Consider the following 17,542-nt stretch of genomic DNA (forward strand, 5'->3'; position numbering starts at 1 on the left):
TGATAAATAAATAGCTGCAGATCTGCATGTCTGATGAAGCTGACACATGGTTGTGTGGTTAGTCTGGTTAGTAGTCTGGCTGTAACTTCCATCCCAAAAACCACTTCAGGCGACAGCATAGTAGCAGCAGGGTCCCTAGGTAGAGAGCTCCACCTGTGATTATAGAACTAGGGTTACAATATCTCAACCTTCGTTCTATCTCACACAGGCTCCGCCCTCTACTGAACTTTAGGGGTACAGTAGGGAGAGCCTGATGAATGTTTGCCCGGCCGTGACATGTCATCAGACTGCCTCACTGAGACCGATTGGCCATAGGTTAGCCACTGCAGCCCTTCTACAACTTTATAATCCCAGCTGCATAAGCAGAGCAGTAGTTGACTCAACCCAGCCCAGTTAACATGAACATGAACTGACTGAATCATCATAGCCTAACCCCGCAGGGGTCAAAGATAATACAACAGACGCCCTGCACACCTCATTCCCCAAGTCATCTTAGATCATGGGAGAATGCAGGCGTATCTTGCCCGGGGGGGTCTGGTGTACCACAGCTGACACTCATACCACCCTTTTCACAAGTCCTGAGAGCTCCTGTGAGCGCGGACCTTGAAAAGTAGCCCGTCATGTCCAAGAGATAGAACATTGAACCTATAGAACCTATGAACAGACAAGGCGTAGACCAAGACACTGCCATGCATATGTCCTTGACACTCACCACACTGAATAAGGCCATAGACGCTACTACACCACATGTGGGATGCACTCGGACCACGTTGGGGGGGGGGGGGGGGGGGGGGGGGGTCCTTACCCGCCTGCCTGTAGGTTTTGGAGATGCACTCACAAAGCCAACTAGCTGGGTGGCTTTACCTGCCAATTCCTCTCCTTGCACATGAACAGCTGTTCAGTGTGCCAAAAGGGGGCCATGCGTTCAAGATAACATGCCAACGCATGTACTGGACATAACAGATGCAGTGTGGACTCCGTGACGTCCCCATGGGGTGGAGGACAAAATGCCTCAAGCTGAATAGTTCTCGAACAAAATGAACTCCTTATGTTCTTGTCTTGGGAACAAAGGAGGGGTTCGGCCTGAGAGTTGCACCACTGTGGTCACCAAAAACAGCTGGGGTAAACCAACAGGGCACACAATTCACTCTTAGCTGAGGTCAGTGCAAGCAACAAAACTGTCCTGAATGACAATGCCTTCAGAGAGGAGAACTCCAGAGGCTCATAGAAATCACTCATTAGGGCCTCAAGCACCAACGTTAGTTCCCACTCGGGGGCGCAGAACCACATCACCATGTGTTGTTTCCTAAACCCTTGTAAGAAACGTTTCACAAGGGGGTGGGCGAAGACAGGTCTGTTGCCGCAGCCCTCATGAGGAATGAGACAAAAAGGAGGAAAGGTGTAAGTCAGCCTCCTTGCCCATGTGGATCGTCTTGTGGCACCTGGGAGAACCAGAGCGGCCAGTGGGTTGTGTTTTTTCGACGGGCAGGAACGAGCTTGGAGCAGTGACTCCATCCGTGGAGAAGTAAGATCAGTGAGCTGATTCTGTCATCGCTGAAGTGAGAAGGATGGGAGTTGCAGTGAGACTGTGCCTTTTATACTGTGTGGGACACATGCAATCAGTAGGTGCGTCCTGATTGGCTGGCTACATACATGCACATTTCAGTGGATGACTGCATGTGATTAGAGGAGAGTATTACCCATATAGTCCAGTAGAGGGCAGAGCCTGTGTGAGACAGAACCTTCCATTGCTGCAATAATTTATTTAAGAACATTTATTTTAACATTTTATTATCCTATAATGAGAAGTGTAATGAAAAAACAGGATTGTTACACCTGTTTCTACTTTTATTTGAATACAGATACAAATAATTTTGCTGCCTCAACAAATGAATAGTTAGATTCTTCCAAAGACAGCAGAACAAATGACTAACTCAGTCATCACTGAATTACTGTAATAGCGGTTGATAAAAACCTGTGGCTGTGAGTTGGCAGCCAAATGAGCCGTCTTATCTTTCTAATTTCTGCAGTGGATCTGCCAAAGTGGAAGCAAATAATGTAAAGCACAACAAATGTGTGCTGTTTGTGTACAGTCATGTAAAGTCTGTTCATCTTTAGTGGTTAAGATAAGATTGCACTTTATTGATCCCCTAGGGGAAACTCAGGTGACACAGCAGCAATTACAAGGAGTACAGAAATGTACAGTAGAGAATAGCAAAATATACCAAGCAAAATACAATACAAAATATAAAACAAGGTAATTATAGATCATGTAAAAATATTTAAAAAAAACTTTACAAGATAAAATAAAATACAAGACAATGTGTATGAGTGAGAGAAAAAGTCCTGTGCCTAGTGGTGTCCATTGATCCAGTGGTTACAGAATCACCTGTGTATGTAATGTCCAGCTTGTGCTGCGACCCAGTGAGCACTTCTGGAAACACTGCAGCAGACCACTGATCCAAAGCTGTGACACCAGGTGTCCCTTCACTGTGATGTTCAGGTGAAGGACAAGTCAGTGTGCAACAGAAAAACAGTGGAGCTTGTGTTAACTTCATACACTGCACTGCTTCAACAGTCTAACCGTGTATTAAATCAGGCCTTTTACATTTTTAGACAAGAGTATATTGGGTAATGTCTGTCTTATACAGATACACTGCTGTGGAGCAAGCACCCAAGACTTTCACTCACGTTTATACCACAGTGAAGTGACCAATAAACATGATTTGATACATGACCATGTTTCCCTGTTGCTGTGTACTCAGGTCTAATTCAATACTTGGAGGTTGCGATGATGCTCAGATTAAGTCAGTTAAGTTATATTAGCCCAATCAGCTGGTCTTCACTGTAAGCCAGCATCTCCTGGAAGACCCATATGAAAATCGTGCAGGAAGATTTTTTTTTTCTCAGAGCATAGTGCTCCCTAAGTGACTTGACATTGCCTGTTTACTGTTTGTAAGTGGCCATGGTATCAAAATAACGTTAGTCATATATGCCAGCAAATACCAGCTAATAAAGCTAGTCGCTAATGGTAGCCTCTTACCTGCTGCACTGTCTGCTGCTTTCTTACTGTCAGACCGATAGGGAATTACTATGGAATTGTTAATGCTCCTTTATTGGTGACTTTGTGAGGCCACATGGACAAAAATGTTAGGACACTTTCATCAAGTTGAAGCCATTGCCTTACAACCCTGCACACTCTACTGGCTCCGTTGTCTCTGTTTCATTGCAGTATGCTCTTTAGCAGTCAGCTCCCCCTACTGTCCATAAGGTGCCTCGGCGTGGCAGAGAAAAAAATGTGCTTATTCTATTTGCTTTTTCTTTTTAAGTTTAATTATTATTATGTAAAATAATGATATTTTTAATTTTATCTCTTCTAATTTTCTATTTGGACTTCTAACTTTAATTATGACCAAAAATATCCTCCATACCATAGCATCGAGTGGCAAACCAAACCAAAACAATTATCCGAAAGTCACTAAAATGCTAGTTAGAGCTAAGAGAAAATGCATATTTGAGTGGTAATTCTCGGTGGGTTCATCACTATGAGTGACCCCTTCCACGTTAGATGGGGTCATCTGACCCATTGTTAATAGAAAAATATGTCAGTGCAGCTTTAACTAATATACAGTGTAATTAATATATTTTAACATGTTGAAATTATGGGAATTTGGTAGTTTTGGAGGTATCCTGTCATTAGTTGAAGGTTTGAACAAGATTAATTTTTCTGGTGGTATTACATGAAAGGTTAGGCAATCACCAAAGTCATTAGGATTCAGTTTGTGGGGACCTGCACCAAATTTTATGGTAATCCATTTGATAGTTGTTGATATATTTCACTCTTGATCAAAGTGTTGGACTGACAGACTATTAGACAAACCAACATTGGCATCCCTAGAACTGCTACCATGGCTAAAAAAGAAAACTAGACCACATGAGATGCAGAATCACATCTCTCAGGACAAAGAAGAGAATGAAACCTCTCACATTCTGATTGTGAGTCAGTATCCTGCTAAGATTTTGTAGCAACACTGGAAATGAAAAGGTGGTTGATGTTTTTCCACATCTCACTTGAAAACTTTCTACACTACATCCACCTTCTCCCCTGCTGACCAGCCTCATCCATACGCATTTGCATTCAAGTCTGCATTGTCTGAAGATCTCTCCAGAGGTGGTAAAGAAACATCCACTTCAAGTGAATTGGATTTGTGAAAATCTAAAAAAATACCAGGCAAACATTCGACAAAATAAGGTATTTAGTGCATGAGGTGTTTTTCTACATGCAAGACTATGCTAGGGTTTGATATGTTTTCAAAGTGGATTGAAAGCAGTGTTGTCTTGCTCTTGCATGAAAAGACATGACAAGGCCTTTGTTGCTGTTGCTGAGTGTGACAGTTAAAACATTTAGAATTCAAAACCAAGGACAGCACTGTGCCCCTTTGTGTTATAAAAGAATGACTACTGTTGGCTGTTTTTTTCAATTTTTAAAAGTTGTAAAACATAGTTCTCCATGACTGCTGTGTGTGTGTTTACGTGCTTGTAAGTGAATGTCAGAGATTGAAACAGTGAATGTTCATTAAAACAGAAAAAGTGACAGCATATGTATCTCAGTATGAAGGACACATTTCCTGTTTTGAATCTCTAGACCGAATATCCACCATTAAAAAGGTCAACTGTCCCAGCTGTACTCTGAATGCTACAGGGCAAATGTAAATTTAGAACTGCCACTTCAAGCTGCCTAACAAACAGCGTCATTGTGTTTATTACAGTTGGCACACCAAAAGAATTTGATAAAAGCAGGAGGTGCATAGATCCATCATTTTTTCAGTGCCATCTGGCAGCTGCACTCAGTACTCATCAACCTGGATTATACATACTACTTTTTAGTGATAGTTTGCAGTGCTAAAGCTACATCAAAGCACCAGATACATGTATGGAGGAAGGCAATTAAAGGATAATTCCCCTCTGACTCAAGCACCACAGCAGCTGTCACGATAAGCATGCAGACGTTTAATCAGATGAGACAGTTGAGAGAATGTGATGGCGGCAGTTGTGCAAACCTAAAATGTAGATTCAAGAGTGCTGAATGCTATACCTCAGGTAGCAAACCATGACACTAACAATGCTTTATTTAAAAAGACTCACTACCATGTGGTCCATCCATCCTAAAAATCACTTGCAGTACTAGGAGGTGCTATTCTGATGTATGCAAAGGCAGTGGTTCCCAACTTTTTTTGTTATACTCCCACAGCCCTATTAGATGAGCTCAAGTACACCTTCATCAAACACTCTTCATTTTATAAAAGTGGTTATTGTTGTAATATTTTTGGTCATGCTAGTGTCATGGTTCTAGGGATAGCAATGTCGGTCTATTGGTTGATCCACCAGACTAACTTATCTAACTATCTACTGGATAAATTGCCATGAAATTTTGCACATTCATGGATAGATTGATCCTACTGACTTTCCTAATCTCCTGAATTTCCCTCTTGCGCCACCATGAGGTTGACATTTTTGGCTTTTAGTGAAATGTCTTTACAACTATATGTTGGATTAACATGAGACTGGGTACAAACATTCTTGGTCCCCAGAGGATGAATTCTAATAACACTGGTGATCTCTTGACTTTTCCTCTAGTGCCACAAGTATTTCAATGTATTCACTTATTCAGTGAAATATCTCATGTACATGTGCAAAATGGATTAGTATGACATTTCATAAGGATGTCCATGGTTCCCAGACAATGGATCTGACCGACTTTGGTAATCCCCTGATTTTTCATCTAGCACTCTACCACCATGAAGTTCTCACTTGTGGTGTTGAGTCTCAACAACTATTGGATGGATTGTCATGAAATTCATGTTCCCCACAGGATGAATTGTTAACACTTTGGTGATCCCCTGACTGCTCCTCAAGCACTAGCATCATATTTCACTTCATTCAACATTTTGGATTATGACTAAATGTATACTAATGACAACTAAGATTGTGACATGGTGAACATTATACCTGCTTCAGCGTGTTAGCATTGTCACTGTGAATACTTGCTAGAATGGCTGCAAACACCTAATCTTGTTTTAATGCAACACATAGTGATCCTGGAATTGTCTATGTTAAGGCAAGGACTCCTTTTTTCAAATTTTCCATTTGTATGACCACCACTTGGAGTGGCAGAAGCTGGACCTTTCAATCATTTATCCATTACTCAAGGATATGTATTTCAACTTCTCTGCTCACTTGCTAACTAGCATTCATATGATCCTAATCACAGCATATGGTCTTACTCAGGTTAGAGGTGTATATTTGTGTTTTTTTAACCAAATCATATCATATCTTGCTTTTCAAATTAACTGAGCCTCTCCAAAATTTGGTTGGGAATCACTGCACAAATGGATTTGTTATATTTTAATAAGGGCATGAAATGAAAAAATTCTAAATAATACAAATTACACTGAGTGAAAGAAAAAAAAGAAGTGCTGCAAAAATATAATTCCTGGTGAAAAAGGAGATAATCTTATCAATTACATGTAATATGTACTATATTAATATATTAATGTCAGTAACCACTCTTAAACTTGGCTCTAAAACACATTATATACTGTATATAAATGTTTTCATAATACATACTATTTTTAATACCGTTCAAATGAGTCACATCTAAACCATTCGTCAACTCAAAATACATATTGTCATATGAGCATGCCATATTTCAAATATACTGTATATGTGTATGTATATGTTATTTAAGTATGCCAACCTGCCACTCATTACTCTCTTAAATTCAAACAGCAGTCACATTCTTAAAAACTTTCTCTGTCAACTTAGTGAGTGACTGGAAGGTTAAAATGACAGCACTGGGCCTAGAAAATGCTCACAGACGGACAAACTTCCATTACAGTCTCCATCGATTACAGTGCCAACGCTAATACAGCAACTAAGTGGAGGCTAGCAGGTGGGGCGCATGGCAAAGCGCTCCTGTTTGGAGCAGCAGGAAAAGGAAGGGGAGGAGCAGGAATCTGACACATGATTGATGGCCTGTCGATCGCTTCAGAGGCATGCTTAGATTTATGACAGGGCCTAGCCTGTGGTGCATGGCCACCGAAGCCATGCGCTCATTGATCAATTTGTTATCTACACCCCAAATGGATGGGGCACAGCTGTGGTGGGAGTCAATGAGGGCACTGCAGGAAGAATCCTGATGCCTTCTGCCACTGCACTGCTGTTTTTGTGTGATGTTGGGCCACTGTGTCTCATTTCAAAGAAATATTGTCAACCATGAAGGTGCACATGAACAATGGCTCAGCTGCTTGTAAACAGCAGAGGAACTCAATCAAATCTAATGTATTCTTTGGCGCTGTTTAAAGCTGTATTTACAGTACAGGGAGTTTTTGCTGAAAAAAGAACATTTCAGCAACCTGCCACACCTTTTCAACCTGTAAGATGATTTGTAATACATTACAAACCCAACTGTTTTACCCAACACTTGTTTGGTAATTACCCAAGGGAATGCGGCATACGTCTGCATCCGTGAGCAATGAGTGAAAGATTAAGGATGGTGAGACTGAGAAGATCGAGGGAGTAAAGGAGTGAGAAAGGGTGGTAAGAAGAAAAAGGCTGTTAGATCGTCCAGCTGTTGGCACTGGAGCTGGCTGCTGTGGTGACACTTCCTGCTGCTGCGCCGCCCGCAGGGAAGGAACATCTGCCGATGGATGAAACGTTAATCTCGGTGGTGTTGAGGCATGCACCGTCACAGCACGCTCGACTTCACCTACCGCAAGGAGGGGAGGACCAGAACTGTACAGGAGCGCAGACCTTTCAGCCTTTAAAATGCAATCTTGTTTGGTTCTGCCCACTCACTATGTTTATGAATGTGCACAGCTGCTGGCTACCAATCTGTCTTTCTGATTTGCTCCGCAAACTGAATAATGCAGGTGCAGGAAAAAACTTTGAAAAGCCCTCCCTCACAGGCACAGATAAAGTTGATTTCTGCAAATTCACAAGTGATCAAGATGTTTTTTTTGTGCAGGGTGTAACTGCACATACAGGGTTACATAATGCCAGAAAAGATTATGAAAATTGTGTCTGACCGTGGGGGGGGGGGGGGGGGGGTTGATTGCTTCAAATGTTTTGTTAAAAGATGTCATATGCTCATAAAATATGTGCAGTGAAATGCAGGGTGGCATACTCTTGAGGCTGCGCTAAAAGAGTTGTGTGTAATAAAGCAATACGAATTGGAGTAGTAGTAAAAATAAGAATTAGAACAATTATTAAAAAATGTAAAAAAAAAAAAAAAAAAAACCATAAATATATAGTAAGCACTACACAGTAGGGGTGTGCAGAGAGCCCAGTATTTGTATTTGCATTTGTTGAGGGAGCAAAATTATTTGTATTTGTATTCAAATAAAAGTGGAAATAGGCGTAACAATCCTGTTGTTGTTTTTATTGTACTTCTAATTTTAGGATATTAAAGTGTTACAATAAGTGTTCTTCCTAAAATATTTTGCAAAGTAGGGTTTCAACACTGGGTCTTGAACTCTGACCTTCCAAACCACAGTCAACTGCACTGACCACTCCAAAGCCAAAGCTAAGCTCTGCCAGACACACAGACCTTATATCTATGACACAAAGACAGACAGCAGAGCGGAGCAGAGGAGAGAGACAGAGACAGCGATGTAACCTTGCTATGCTACAAGTCCCAACCTGTGTGATTTTTAAGATATTTGTATGAAATAAATATATGTAAAAACCCACTATTTGTGCTTTTCCGAATACCGTATTTGGCTCCACCCCTAACACAGAGTCCAGAAGTCAGAGTTTATCATCCTGATAGCCTGAGGGAAGTGACTTGTGGCTACTTGTGGCTTGCTGCCATAAATACTGTAAAACAATCTCACATTTCATAAAAGAAATTGAATTAACAAAGTGGGAAAAAAAAGTTTTCATTACAATAAAAGCAACATTTTAGCAAGAAGTGAAAAACACACTGCACAATACCTTAGTCAGATCACAGATCCTCAGAAGGTCGTTCTGGGCCCTGCCTTCATACACCCGCTCACGTTCCCGAGCAACATCAATATCCTCTTCCTCTGCAGATAATGACTTCCCTGAAATAAGCCTGGCAAAGAGAGTCAACCACAGTTGGTATAACACCCTTCATTAAAATTAACATGAACTCACGTGACAAATTATCTCGGTCAAAGTTGGAGCTCAGTGAAACAACCTCTGCAGTTTTCATAAATACTGTAGTAAAAGCCACAGGAATTAGTTTCCATGCCAACCTCGCTTTTGCAAAAAGTAAACAGTCAGGCAAAAAAGTAAATTGGGTAGTATTTGCCAAACACATTCATGGTGCAACAGATGTTTTATATAAAATGAATATACAGTACATGACTAATTTAGATGGGAGTTGAATAGGAGGCAAAACGTTTATCTCACTGAAACAAAGACTGGATGGAAATACAGAACAGATAGAGATACAGTACAGATGCAAATAAAGGATGCATATTTAAGGAACAATGAACAAGAACTGACTAAGAAGAGTGAGATCAACAACGAACAGAAGAATGAAGAGGTTTTTAAACTGTTTGTGGACAATTTTGAGTTAATTCAACAGTTCTTGACAGCAGCTGTTACCTTGGTTTGCAGAAGAACTTATACTGAATGAGGATCGTGACGGTAAACATGACAACTCCCTGGATGGACATGGCGCAAAGATTCTTTCCCACCATCTCCCAGCTAAGCGGGTCCTTGAAACGGTCCTCCCCTGATAAAGAGAATAAGAGCAAAAGAAAGAAAGGAAAGAAGATTAGAAAACAATATGGAAATGAACCAATTTAATACCCATATGAGAAGGTAAGTAAATAAATGCATTATTAGTGCGTATCACTTCTTGTTAATCATTTTTTATCTACAAGTTCAGTGGATGGTTTAGCAGAGACATTGTCAAAACAAAAAGGAATTACCAGGTGTGTTTCTTTCATGGGCAGCCAAATATATCTTTGTCAAAAGTTAGTGGAGAGCTGGAATTTGTCAGCTCTTTGAAGTGATTTTTAGACATCTTCATTGGTGAAAGCCAGCAGTTTAAAACACCACTTAGCCTTAAAAAAATTGCTGTCACCTAAGTCATGTAAGGAAATCGCTGACATCCTGTACTTTTCATGTTGAAGCCTCTTTTGGCTAATGAACACGTAAGTAAACCAGTGACAGCCCCCCACTCTAATCATTTTCAATTCTGCTCTCTCTTTTCCTCCTCCTCTCAGCTTCTACAACCCTTGAGCCTGAGGGGGAGAAGAGTAAGAAGACAACAAAAACGAAAGCGCTTTCAGTCTCATTCTCTGGTAAATAGCCCCCTCTCCACACTAGCCCTTTTAAGTTGTGATTGCTTTTCTCTTCCTGCTCTCCGCCACCGCCGCAAATGATTCCTCAAACCACTATTTCCTGCTCCATCTCTCTACAGATAAGACTCCTCTTGCTCTTTCATGTGCCTCTTTGCCTCTTGATTGCCCCTTCAACCCCAGATCCACCTTGACAACCTTGTTCCCCTCTTCTCCCTTTCTCCTGACTAAATTTAACATGTGGAGTGTATGGCCTTAGAGGAGGTTTGGGAGTTATGTTACTGGACAAATATTTCTCTTGCTGGTGGGATAAAGAGCTAGAATGTTATAATGAAATATTATAGGGTCCCTTTTTTTAAAAAAAAAACAGTATGTTATTCAAGGGCTATTTAAGACTAATACAAGAGAAATAATGTTGATTCTGGTAAGGAAGTGTTTTCAGACTATTTCAGACTAAATTTACTATTTTTTTCACTAAGTATCGACCTTTACATTCAACTTCTGTTGAAAGCTCTATTATAGAACCAGAAATTGTTAAGTGGAGCGGAGCAGGTGGACCAAAACGCAGTAGACCGTAGGCAGAGTAAAGCTGAAGAATAATGTCTTTATTCTAGGCTAAGATACAAGCAAAGTAAAACTGAACTGAACTGAACAGAACTGAACAAATGGAGCAGAACAAAGCAGAATAAACTGAACACAGGATCCAACAAAACTGAACTGAAAACCGGGACTTAAATACAAACTGAACTAATGAAACAACAAGGAACAGGTGGAAAAGACACAAGGGCAGGCTGGGAGCTTATTGACTGAGAAGACACAGGGAGCAGGGCAGGTCTAATGAGACTGATGCAGGGCAGGCATTGAGCACAGGAACACAAAAGGGAAACACAGAGCAAACAGAAAAGCAAAAAGCCCAGAAAGCACAATATAACCATGCACAAACTGTCCCACAACTCACATGAACACAACTAAAATAAGTGCACAAATCGCAATGAGCACTCAGTCGGTCAAGCAGAGTGGCTTTCATATTAAAGCTGCATGAAACGACATGAAACGAACTAAAAGACAACTGCAGCTCTGAATAACATAACTAGTGTTTCAGTTCACTTGAGCGCTTAATTCCAACATCAATGTAGAAAGCAACGGTTTCTCAGGTGGTTCTTAAAGGTAATCTGCAACCTCTCTTATCTGACCTTCTTTCCACTAAGTCCAGTCTTAAACAGGCAGAAAAGCCTGAGGGCACCTGGTGGAATGGTGGAGTGACATAAAGCCAGACTGGGACCATAACAGTAATCTTGTTTCCACTGAAAGAAAAGCATGTCAAGACTTTGTGACTTCATACACCTCATCTGCTCTGTATCTAATTTCTCATCCTATTGACAGATGTTTTCACTTTTGTTTGAGGAAACACAATTTTAGAACTTTACATTAGGCTGAAGTGATTATTAAGGTGGGTGTTTTCTCTCTGTGATTAGTTATACAATGATAGTGTTGGCAGCCTCTCACCAAAACTGCTGAAGAGGGTGGCCATCGCCTGGTTCTTGGCCATGTCGATTAGCCCTCGGCCCAGACAGAAATGCGGGAATATCAGCAGCACCTGCTTCACTATGTTGTTGATGCGGGAGACGTTCTGTTGAGCAAAATGCACACAAACACACACACACACACACACACAACATAAAAAATTAGTGGCATGTGAAAGCTTTGAATATTTGAGCCCTGACTGGGAATTAGCCAGCACAAACCCAATATTTTGAATAGTCGCCTGAAATCAGCAGGGCCAGAGGCGTGAGAGCTTCAGAAGAGCAGTGTGTAGCTTCCTGACGCAAACACAGATAATTAACAAACATCCTGCGCTCCATTTGCATGCTGAGCGATGTTGTGTTGCGAGGGCTTCAAATGGCAAGGCAAGGAAGCACAGAGCACCTCGGTTCATCTAGCTTCTTGATGTTGAAATACCGTGCGAGCTGTGAGGTGGCGCGTACACAAACTGATGAGGAAGTGCTCAAAACCGTTACTAAGGATAGACATTTCACTGTGATTGTACCTTATATGATTACATGTGACAAATAAACTTGATTGACTGACTTATTGATTGATTGATTGACTGACCAAAGAGACACAGCTGAAAAAGAACATAGAACACCTACAGGCACTCTGTGTTTGCCTCTTTCTTTCCTCTGATATACAAGAACAAAAAGACAGATGCACACAAGCTAAAACTCAAATCATATTGTTTCACAAGCAGCTACTCTTATCTTGACAAGGCATTTCCTGGCTTCAACTTGTCTTTCTCCCCCCCCCAAATTTGAATGTCCCTTTCCTCCCTTCCTCCTCCCTGAGGCTACAATTCAAGCACCGAAGCAATAATTAATTAAACGCAGACACAATGGACGCGGTTGTAACGGACCGGCTCACGAGGGTGGAAATAAGGAAGGAAGTTGTGGAGGAAGGAAAGGGTGAGAGAGGAAAAAGAAGAGGAAAATATCACTACATTTGGTGCGGCATGGCGTTCAAAAGCAAGTTCATGCATTATGCATACTGCTTCATTGCAGCATAGTCTTCAAAGCCTCTGCATACATGTACATGGAGGGAGACTATAAATTCATAATTTCCGTTTTTTGGGCAAGTCCGTGCAAAGAGTAGTCGGGGTAGGGGTGGCGGTGCATTTTGTTAAAGCTGTGTGCAAGATTTCCAGATGCCCAGAATTTATGCATGGATACTTGTAATTGCGCTGTGATTTATTTGTTTCACTGAGTAAGCTTTCAACTGGCAGTCGAGGATCAGTGCATGCAGCCATCTGAGTCAGTCAGCCTTTAAAAACAATTCAAAGGATTTAAAGATATTTTTATCAAGTAAATTTACTGGATGTCTAATACACACTACTTGCTTTCCCCACTTTTGACTTCCACGTAATCATGGAAGAGGAGGCATGACCGAATCTGATTAAAAAGGATCAACAATGTTTTTCTACTGTAATTGCTTCAGTAGGTAACTCCACATTCATGCTGAAAAGTTATGCCGGTATGCCAAAAGTCCTTTAGTTCAACTTCATCCTGGATAGTCTAAACCATTTAGGGGGTGAAGTAATTTACAAACAATAAGAAATGATGTGAAAGGATCTTATCTTGTTTAACACTCACGTACTGTATTACTGTTCCTGACACGTCATGCAAGGGTGAACAAGTCAAAGAGAATAAAGCAATCTAAGTTAATCTTTTCTCCTTGTGGTAAAACATACAGTAATGCTCAAGATCAAAAGCAAAGCATATGCATATGTGAGATGATTTTTTTTTTTTCCCACCAGTAGGTGGTCACTGGCCTAGTTTCTCTTAGGCTGATATGAGAATATGATGAAAAGGCTTCATTGATCATAATGTCAAAGCAAACCTTCAGATGTCCGGCAATGTGTTGAACAATAATTCATCACTCCTTTTATCTACACTTTACACATTTGTTTGAAGACTAAAGGGTACAAAGAACTGCGATCACACTTCATAGATACATTGTACTCTAAAATAAGGATGGGAGATCATTTGAGAAATGAATCCCTCTCATCAATCAATACATCCATAGTCATAACATTCAGAAAATAAATATTACAGATAATGCCAATAAAGCGCAACAGTCTGATATATTGCAATATTGCTTCAAAAGCACATCGGTAATGGAGGAGCTGAACTTCCTGAGCAGATTTTTGGATTGATATACTGTATATTTGTTATTTCATTGCAGCACAGCATGCTATCTTCTTTTGTATTTAAACATGGAAAAGATAAAACATATACCTAAAGATGACATTAACACTATAGTTCCTTACTGTAAACATTTCATCTCAAACATATTGTTATTCCTCAGCTGTTGGCAAATGTATGTAAATGCAAACATATACACACATCTTAAGACCTTCTAAAGGCACCTACAGAGATAAAGAAAGTCAAATAAATAAACAACAGCGGTGACCTTGGCTGAATGGGGCCCATCTGTCTGGCGGAGGAATGTGAAGAGACTTAATTTGAGATCAATACATGAAATAACAGATCTTATTTTGGCTGGGTGTTCATCAAGGAGATCTAAGAGGCTCTTAGTCAGAGATGATGAAATGTCGGACAATTTTCCCTTTTTACGTTTGTGCTATATGCCCATAAATCATTTTCAAATGGTTCTGAAGGTGGTACAGTCTGCGAGGTGCTTATCTGACCCATATCGCTACATGTGCTTATTCACACAGCACGGCTTCATTCATAATGCTGGGAATCACAATGAGAGCAGACAGACACATTATACGGCTCGAGCAGTCTTGTTAGATATTTTCTGGAGATGATATTCATACTTTTTTTTGTGCTACTGTGGCTCCTGTGGAAAGGTGAGAATGTTATCAATCGGCAAATTCAGGAGTTTGTAAGGATTTTAGCTAAATCTGTGCTGTAGTTGTCATGCTATGTTTTGTAGAGAAGTAGTTATTTTTGAAAAAGAATAGAGGGAAAACAGACTAAGCTGCCCTGAACACGTGTTTGCATCCGTATCTGTCTGTACACTATAAATATTGACATATTCTGTATAGATTTTTAAAAAATTGAGAATGAAACCAGTTTTTGTTATAAAGCTTATACTATGTAAAATTACTACCTTTTACGCCAATTGAAACATCCAGTCAATGAAAGCTGCTGGACAGCACACAGTGCTCTCCAATTACACTACATGAGTTAAGCAGTACCTACCCACGCTGCCACACCTATATGTTTATCCTAGAAAATCTATATGTGCCTGTGGTTATCTCTGAGTGGCACGTGGTGGAGGTATTGACTCAGACACTGCTTCGAAGATACAAGGCAGGCTGGGATTGATGCAATCCACAGGGAGCTGGACAGTCCTGGGGGGAAGAAAATCTCCCATTGGTCTCGAGACAAAACTGGGGCACCAAGTCTGTAAACTGCAGCTCTGCTTTCTCACTCTGTTACTTTTTCTATTTCCTCTCTTATAAAAAAGGGTGCTATACCCAAAAGGGATCTAGATTCACCCTGTGCTTGAAAACAGAACAGTCTGAAGCCTGTAGCTTTACTTTTGAGCGACGCTGTTTAACTAATGCCACTGCTGAGCAGTCTATAAATGATGACACAAAGCTTTGAAATGGTAGAAATTGCAAAGGGAGAATCCTGGATTGAGCTGTTTTGTCTACCCTCTCTGCCTAACTAGGGCACACCGGGGCACTGTCGTATCTACATTAGTTGTTTTTTGAAGTGTTCTGTAGAGATATCCACTCTAAACATGGAAACCTGTGTTGGAACATTTGTTGATTGATGTTGACCCATCAGCTTCTCTTATCAGCAGTGAAATCAAGTCAGATTAGGAGAATTATCACGGACCCCTGTCCGGTCTCAGCCGATCCTGAGAGAAATACTATCTCCCTTCCTAATGCCTTGGATAAGAGATGTGCACAGTAAATCCGTCCCTTTACACTGCCTGTGGGCAACATGCTGTCCATTAAATTACCAACAATGGCGCCCCTTATGAGTAATATGCTCCACTAACACTGTATCAATAAATAAAGATAACGCAGAGACAACAAAATGGCAACGATGACTTTCTTTGAGGAGAGACGTGCCAGTCGAAAAATACAAATTGATAATGAACGTCGCTGATAATGAAATCACAATGTAAATGAGGCAGCCTCGTTAGGAGACAGTAAACATCCCATGCCATTGCCGAGCGGCGCCAGAGGAAACATCAAGTCAGAGGCAGGCGTGTCGAAGTTGGGAGTGTGCAGAGGCAAAATCTTTCAGACAACATTACACTCCATCTGAAGTGTCAGATCAGAGCTGTGGGAGACATTGTGATGAAGCATCAGATGTATAAGCAGCTTGTCAGAGAGTGAAGCGCCGTTGTGCCTGTTGACAAGGAATGACTGATCAGCGTGAGGCTAAAAATATGAACTGAAGAAAAAAAAAATTCAAGTGTGGATGATGTATGCTAATCATGCAAATAACAATTAAGTCTACAAATCAAATTAGACATATTTAGTTCAGAGCCCAAATGAAAAAAAGACATCATGAAAAGCAGATGATTTTCCCCAAACATCACCACCTGTAAGTAACTGAGGTCCTGCTACTGAGAGCGCTGGCTGTTTCACACATTGTATAGTCAGAGCAGGCCAATTTCTCTTTTATAACGAAATGTGATTCAAATAACAATCAAAAGTAAAATGAATGTCAGTCAACATTCCCCTCGCTCTCTTCCTCTCCAACCTGAGGTTTCCATTTTTTAGCTCTTTTTTTTTTTTCCCAGTGTCTTTGTCTTTTGATTCCCCTGAGACCGAGGCAGCCTTGCAGTTAAAATGAACACTTGCTGAAAGATGGATGAGGAAAAGTTCTCCGAAGACGCAATTCTCACTAAACGATTAAACATTAAAGAGAATAGAGAAAATAACTCCTTTGAAAAATCCTTGAGAGGATAAAGGAAATATATTAAAAGTTATACCAGGTGGGTACACACTCCACCCACACGCGTATAGAAGCCTTTGCTTCGAAAACACAGAGCGTTTATCTACAGTATGATTCAAGTCAATTAGCAATCCACTGCTATATCTTCTAAATATAATTTTTATGCAGCTATGGGAGACTGAATGTCTGTGCCTGCTTTTTCACAGGAACTGTGTCTTCCATGTTGTTAAAATGATGCATATACTGTATGTGCGTGAGCGTCTGCTTGTCTGGTTATTTATCCGTCCTCTCTGGAATATTTGTGTGTTTGTGTGTATTTGTGTGTGTTTGTGTGCGGCCACCACTTACATCATCATCAAATAGCTCCATAACAAAGGTGGCCACGCTGCCGTTAATACCGATGAAGAGGTTTATACAGGTCAGCACCACATAGGCTGTGCTGGGTACGCTGAAGATGAAGGAGGCGGGGTACATCATGGGGGTGATGGACCACCTAAATAAAACAACACAGTGTCATGCAAGCAGACAGAGAGGAAAAACAAGGATCCACCGGCTTTAGCGACACGAAATTGAAATCACAAAGAATAAGCTGACCTCAACTGTGACCCAGACTCATTAAACTCACTATCAGGGTTAATATGGCACCCCGTGGCAGATTTCATGTTAGCACTTACTGAATCCATGGCATTTTTAATTCAACAATGCAGATTACTAGGTCAGTTGTACCATTTGTGCTTTAATAGCACCACCTGCCTCTGCGATCATTTG

The 17,542-nt window shown here is 40.8% G+C and overlaps 1 protein-coding gene across 6 annotated transcripts in view; it reads right to left on the reverse strand.

Annotated features, from left to right (window-relative positions):
* LOC122974363 (phospholipid-transporting ATPase ABCA1-like) overlaps positions 1-17,542 on the reverse strand; it is a 187,391-nt gene that overhangs the window by 31,884 nt on the left and 137,965 nt on the right. For all 6 annotated transcript variants that reach the window (XR_006400365.1, XM_044342335.1, XM_044342333.1 and 3 more), the window contains 4 exons: positions 17,123-17,267; positions 11,841-11,964; positions 9,634-9,763; positions 8,995-9,115 (listed from right to left, as the gene is read on the reverse strand). Coding sequence is in view for 5 of the 6 variants with exons in the window: in XM_044342335.1 (XP_044198270.1) it covers positions 8,995-9,115; positions 9,634-9,763; positions 11,841-11,964; positions 17,123-17,267 (520 nt within the window). In the remaining variant the exon portion in view is untranslated. The remainder of the gene's footprint in view (positions 1-8,994; positions 9,116-9,633; positions 9,764-11,840; positions 11,965-17,122; positions 17,268-17,542) is intronic.

Source organism: Thunnus albacares, chromosome 22 (assembly GCF_914725855.1).
Source record: "Thunnus albacares chromosome 22, fThuAlb1.1, whole genome shotgun sequence".
NCBI lineage: Eukaryota > Metazoa > Chordata > Actinopteri > Scombriformes > Scombridae > Thunnus > Thunnus albacares.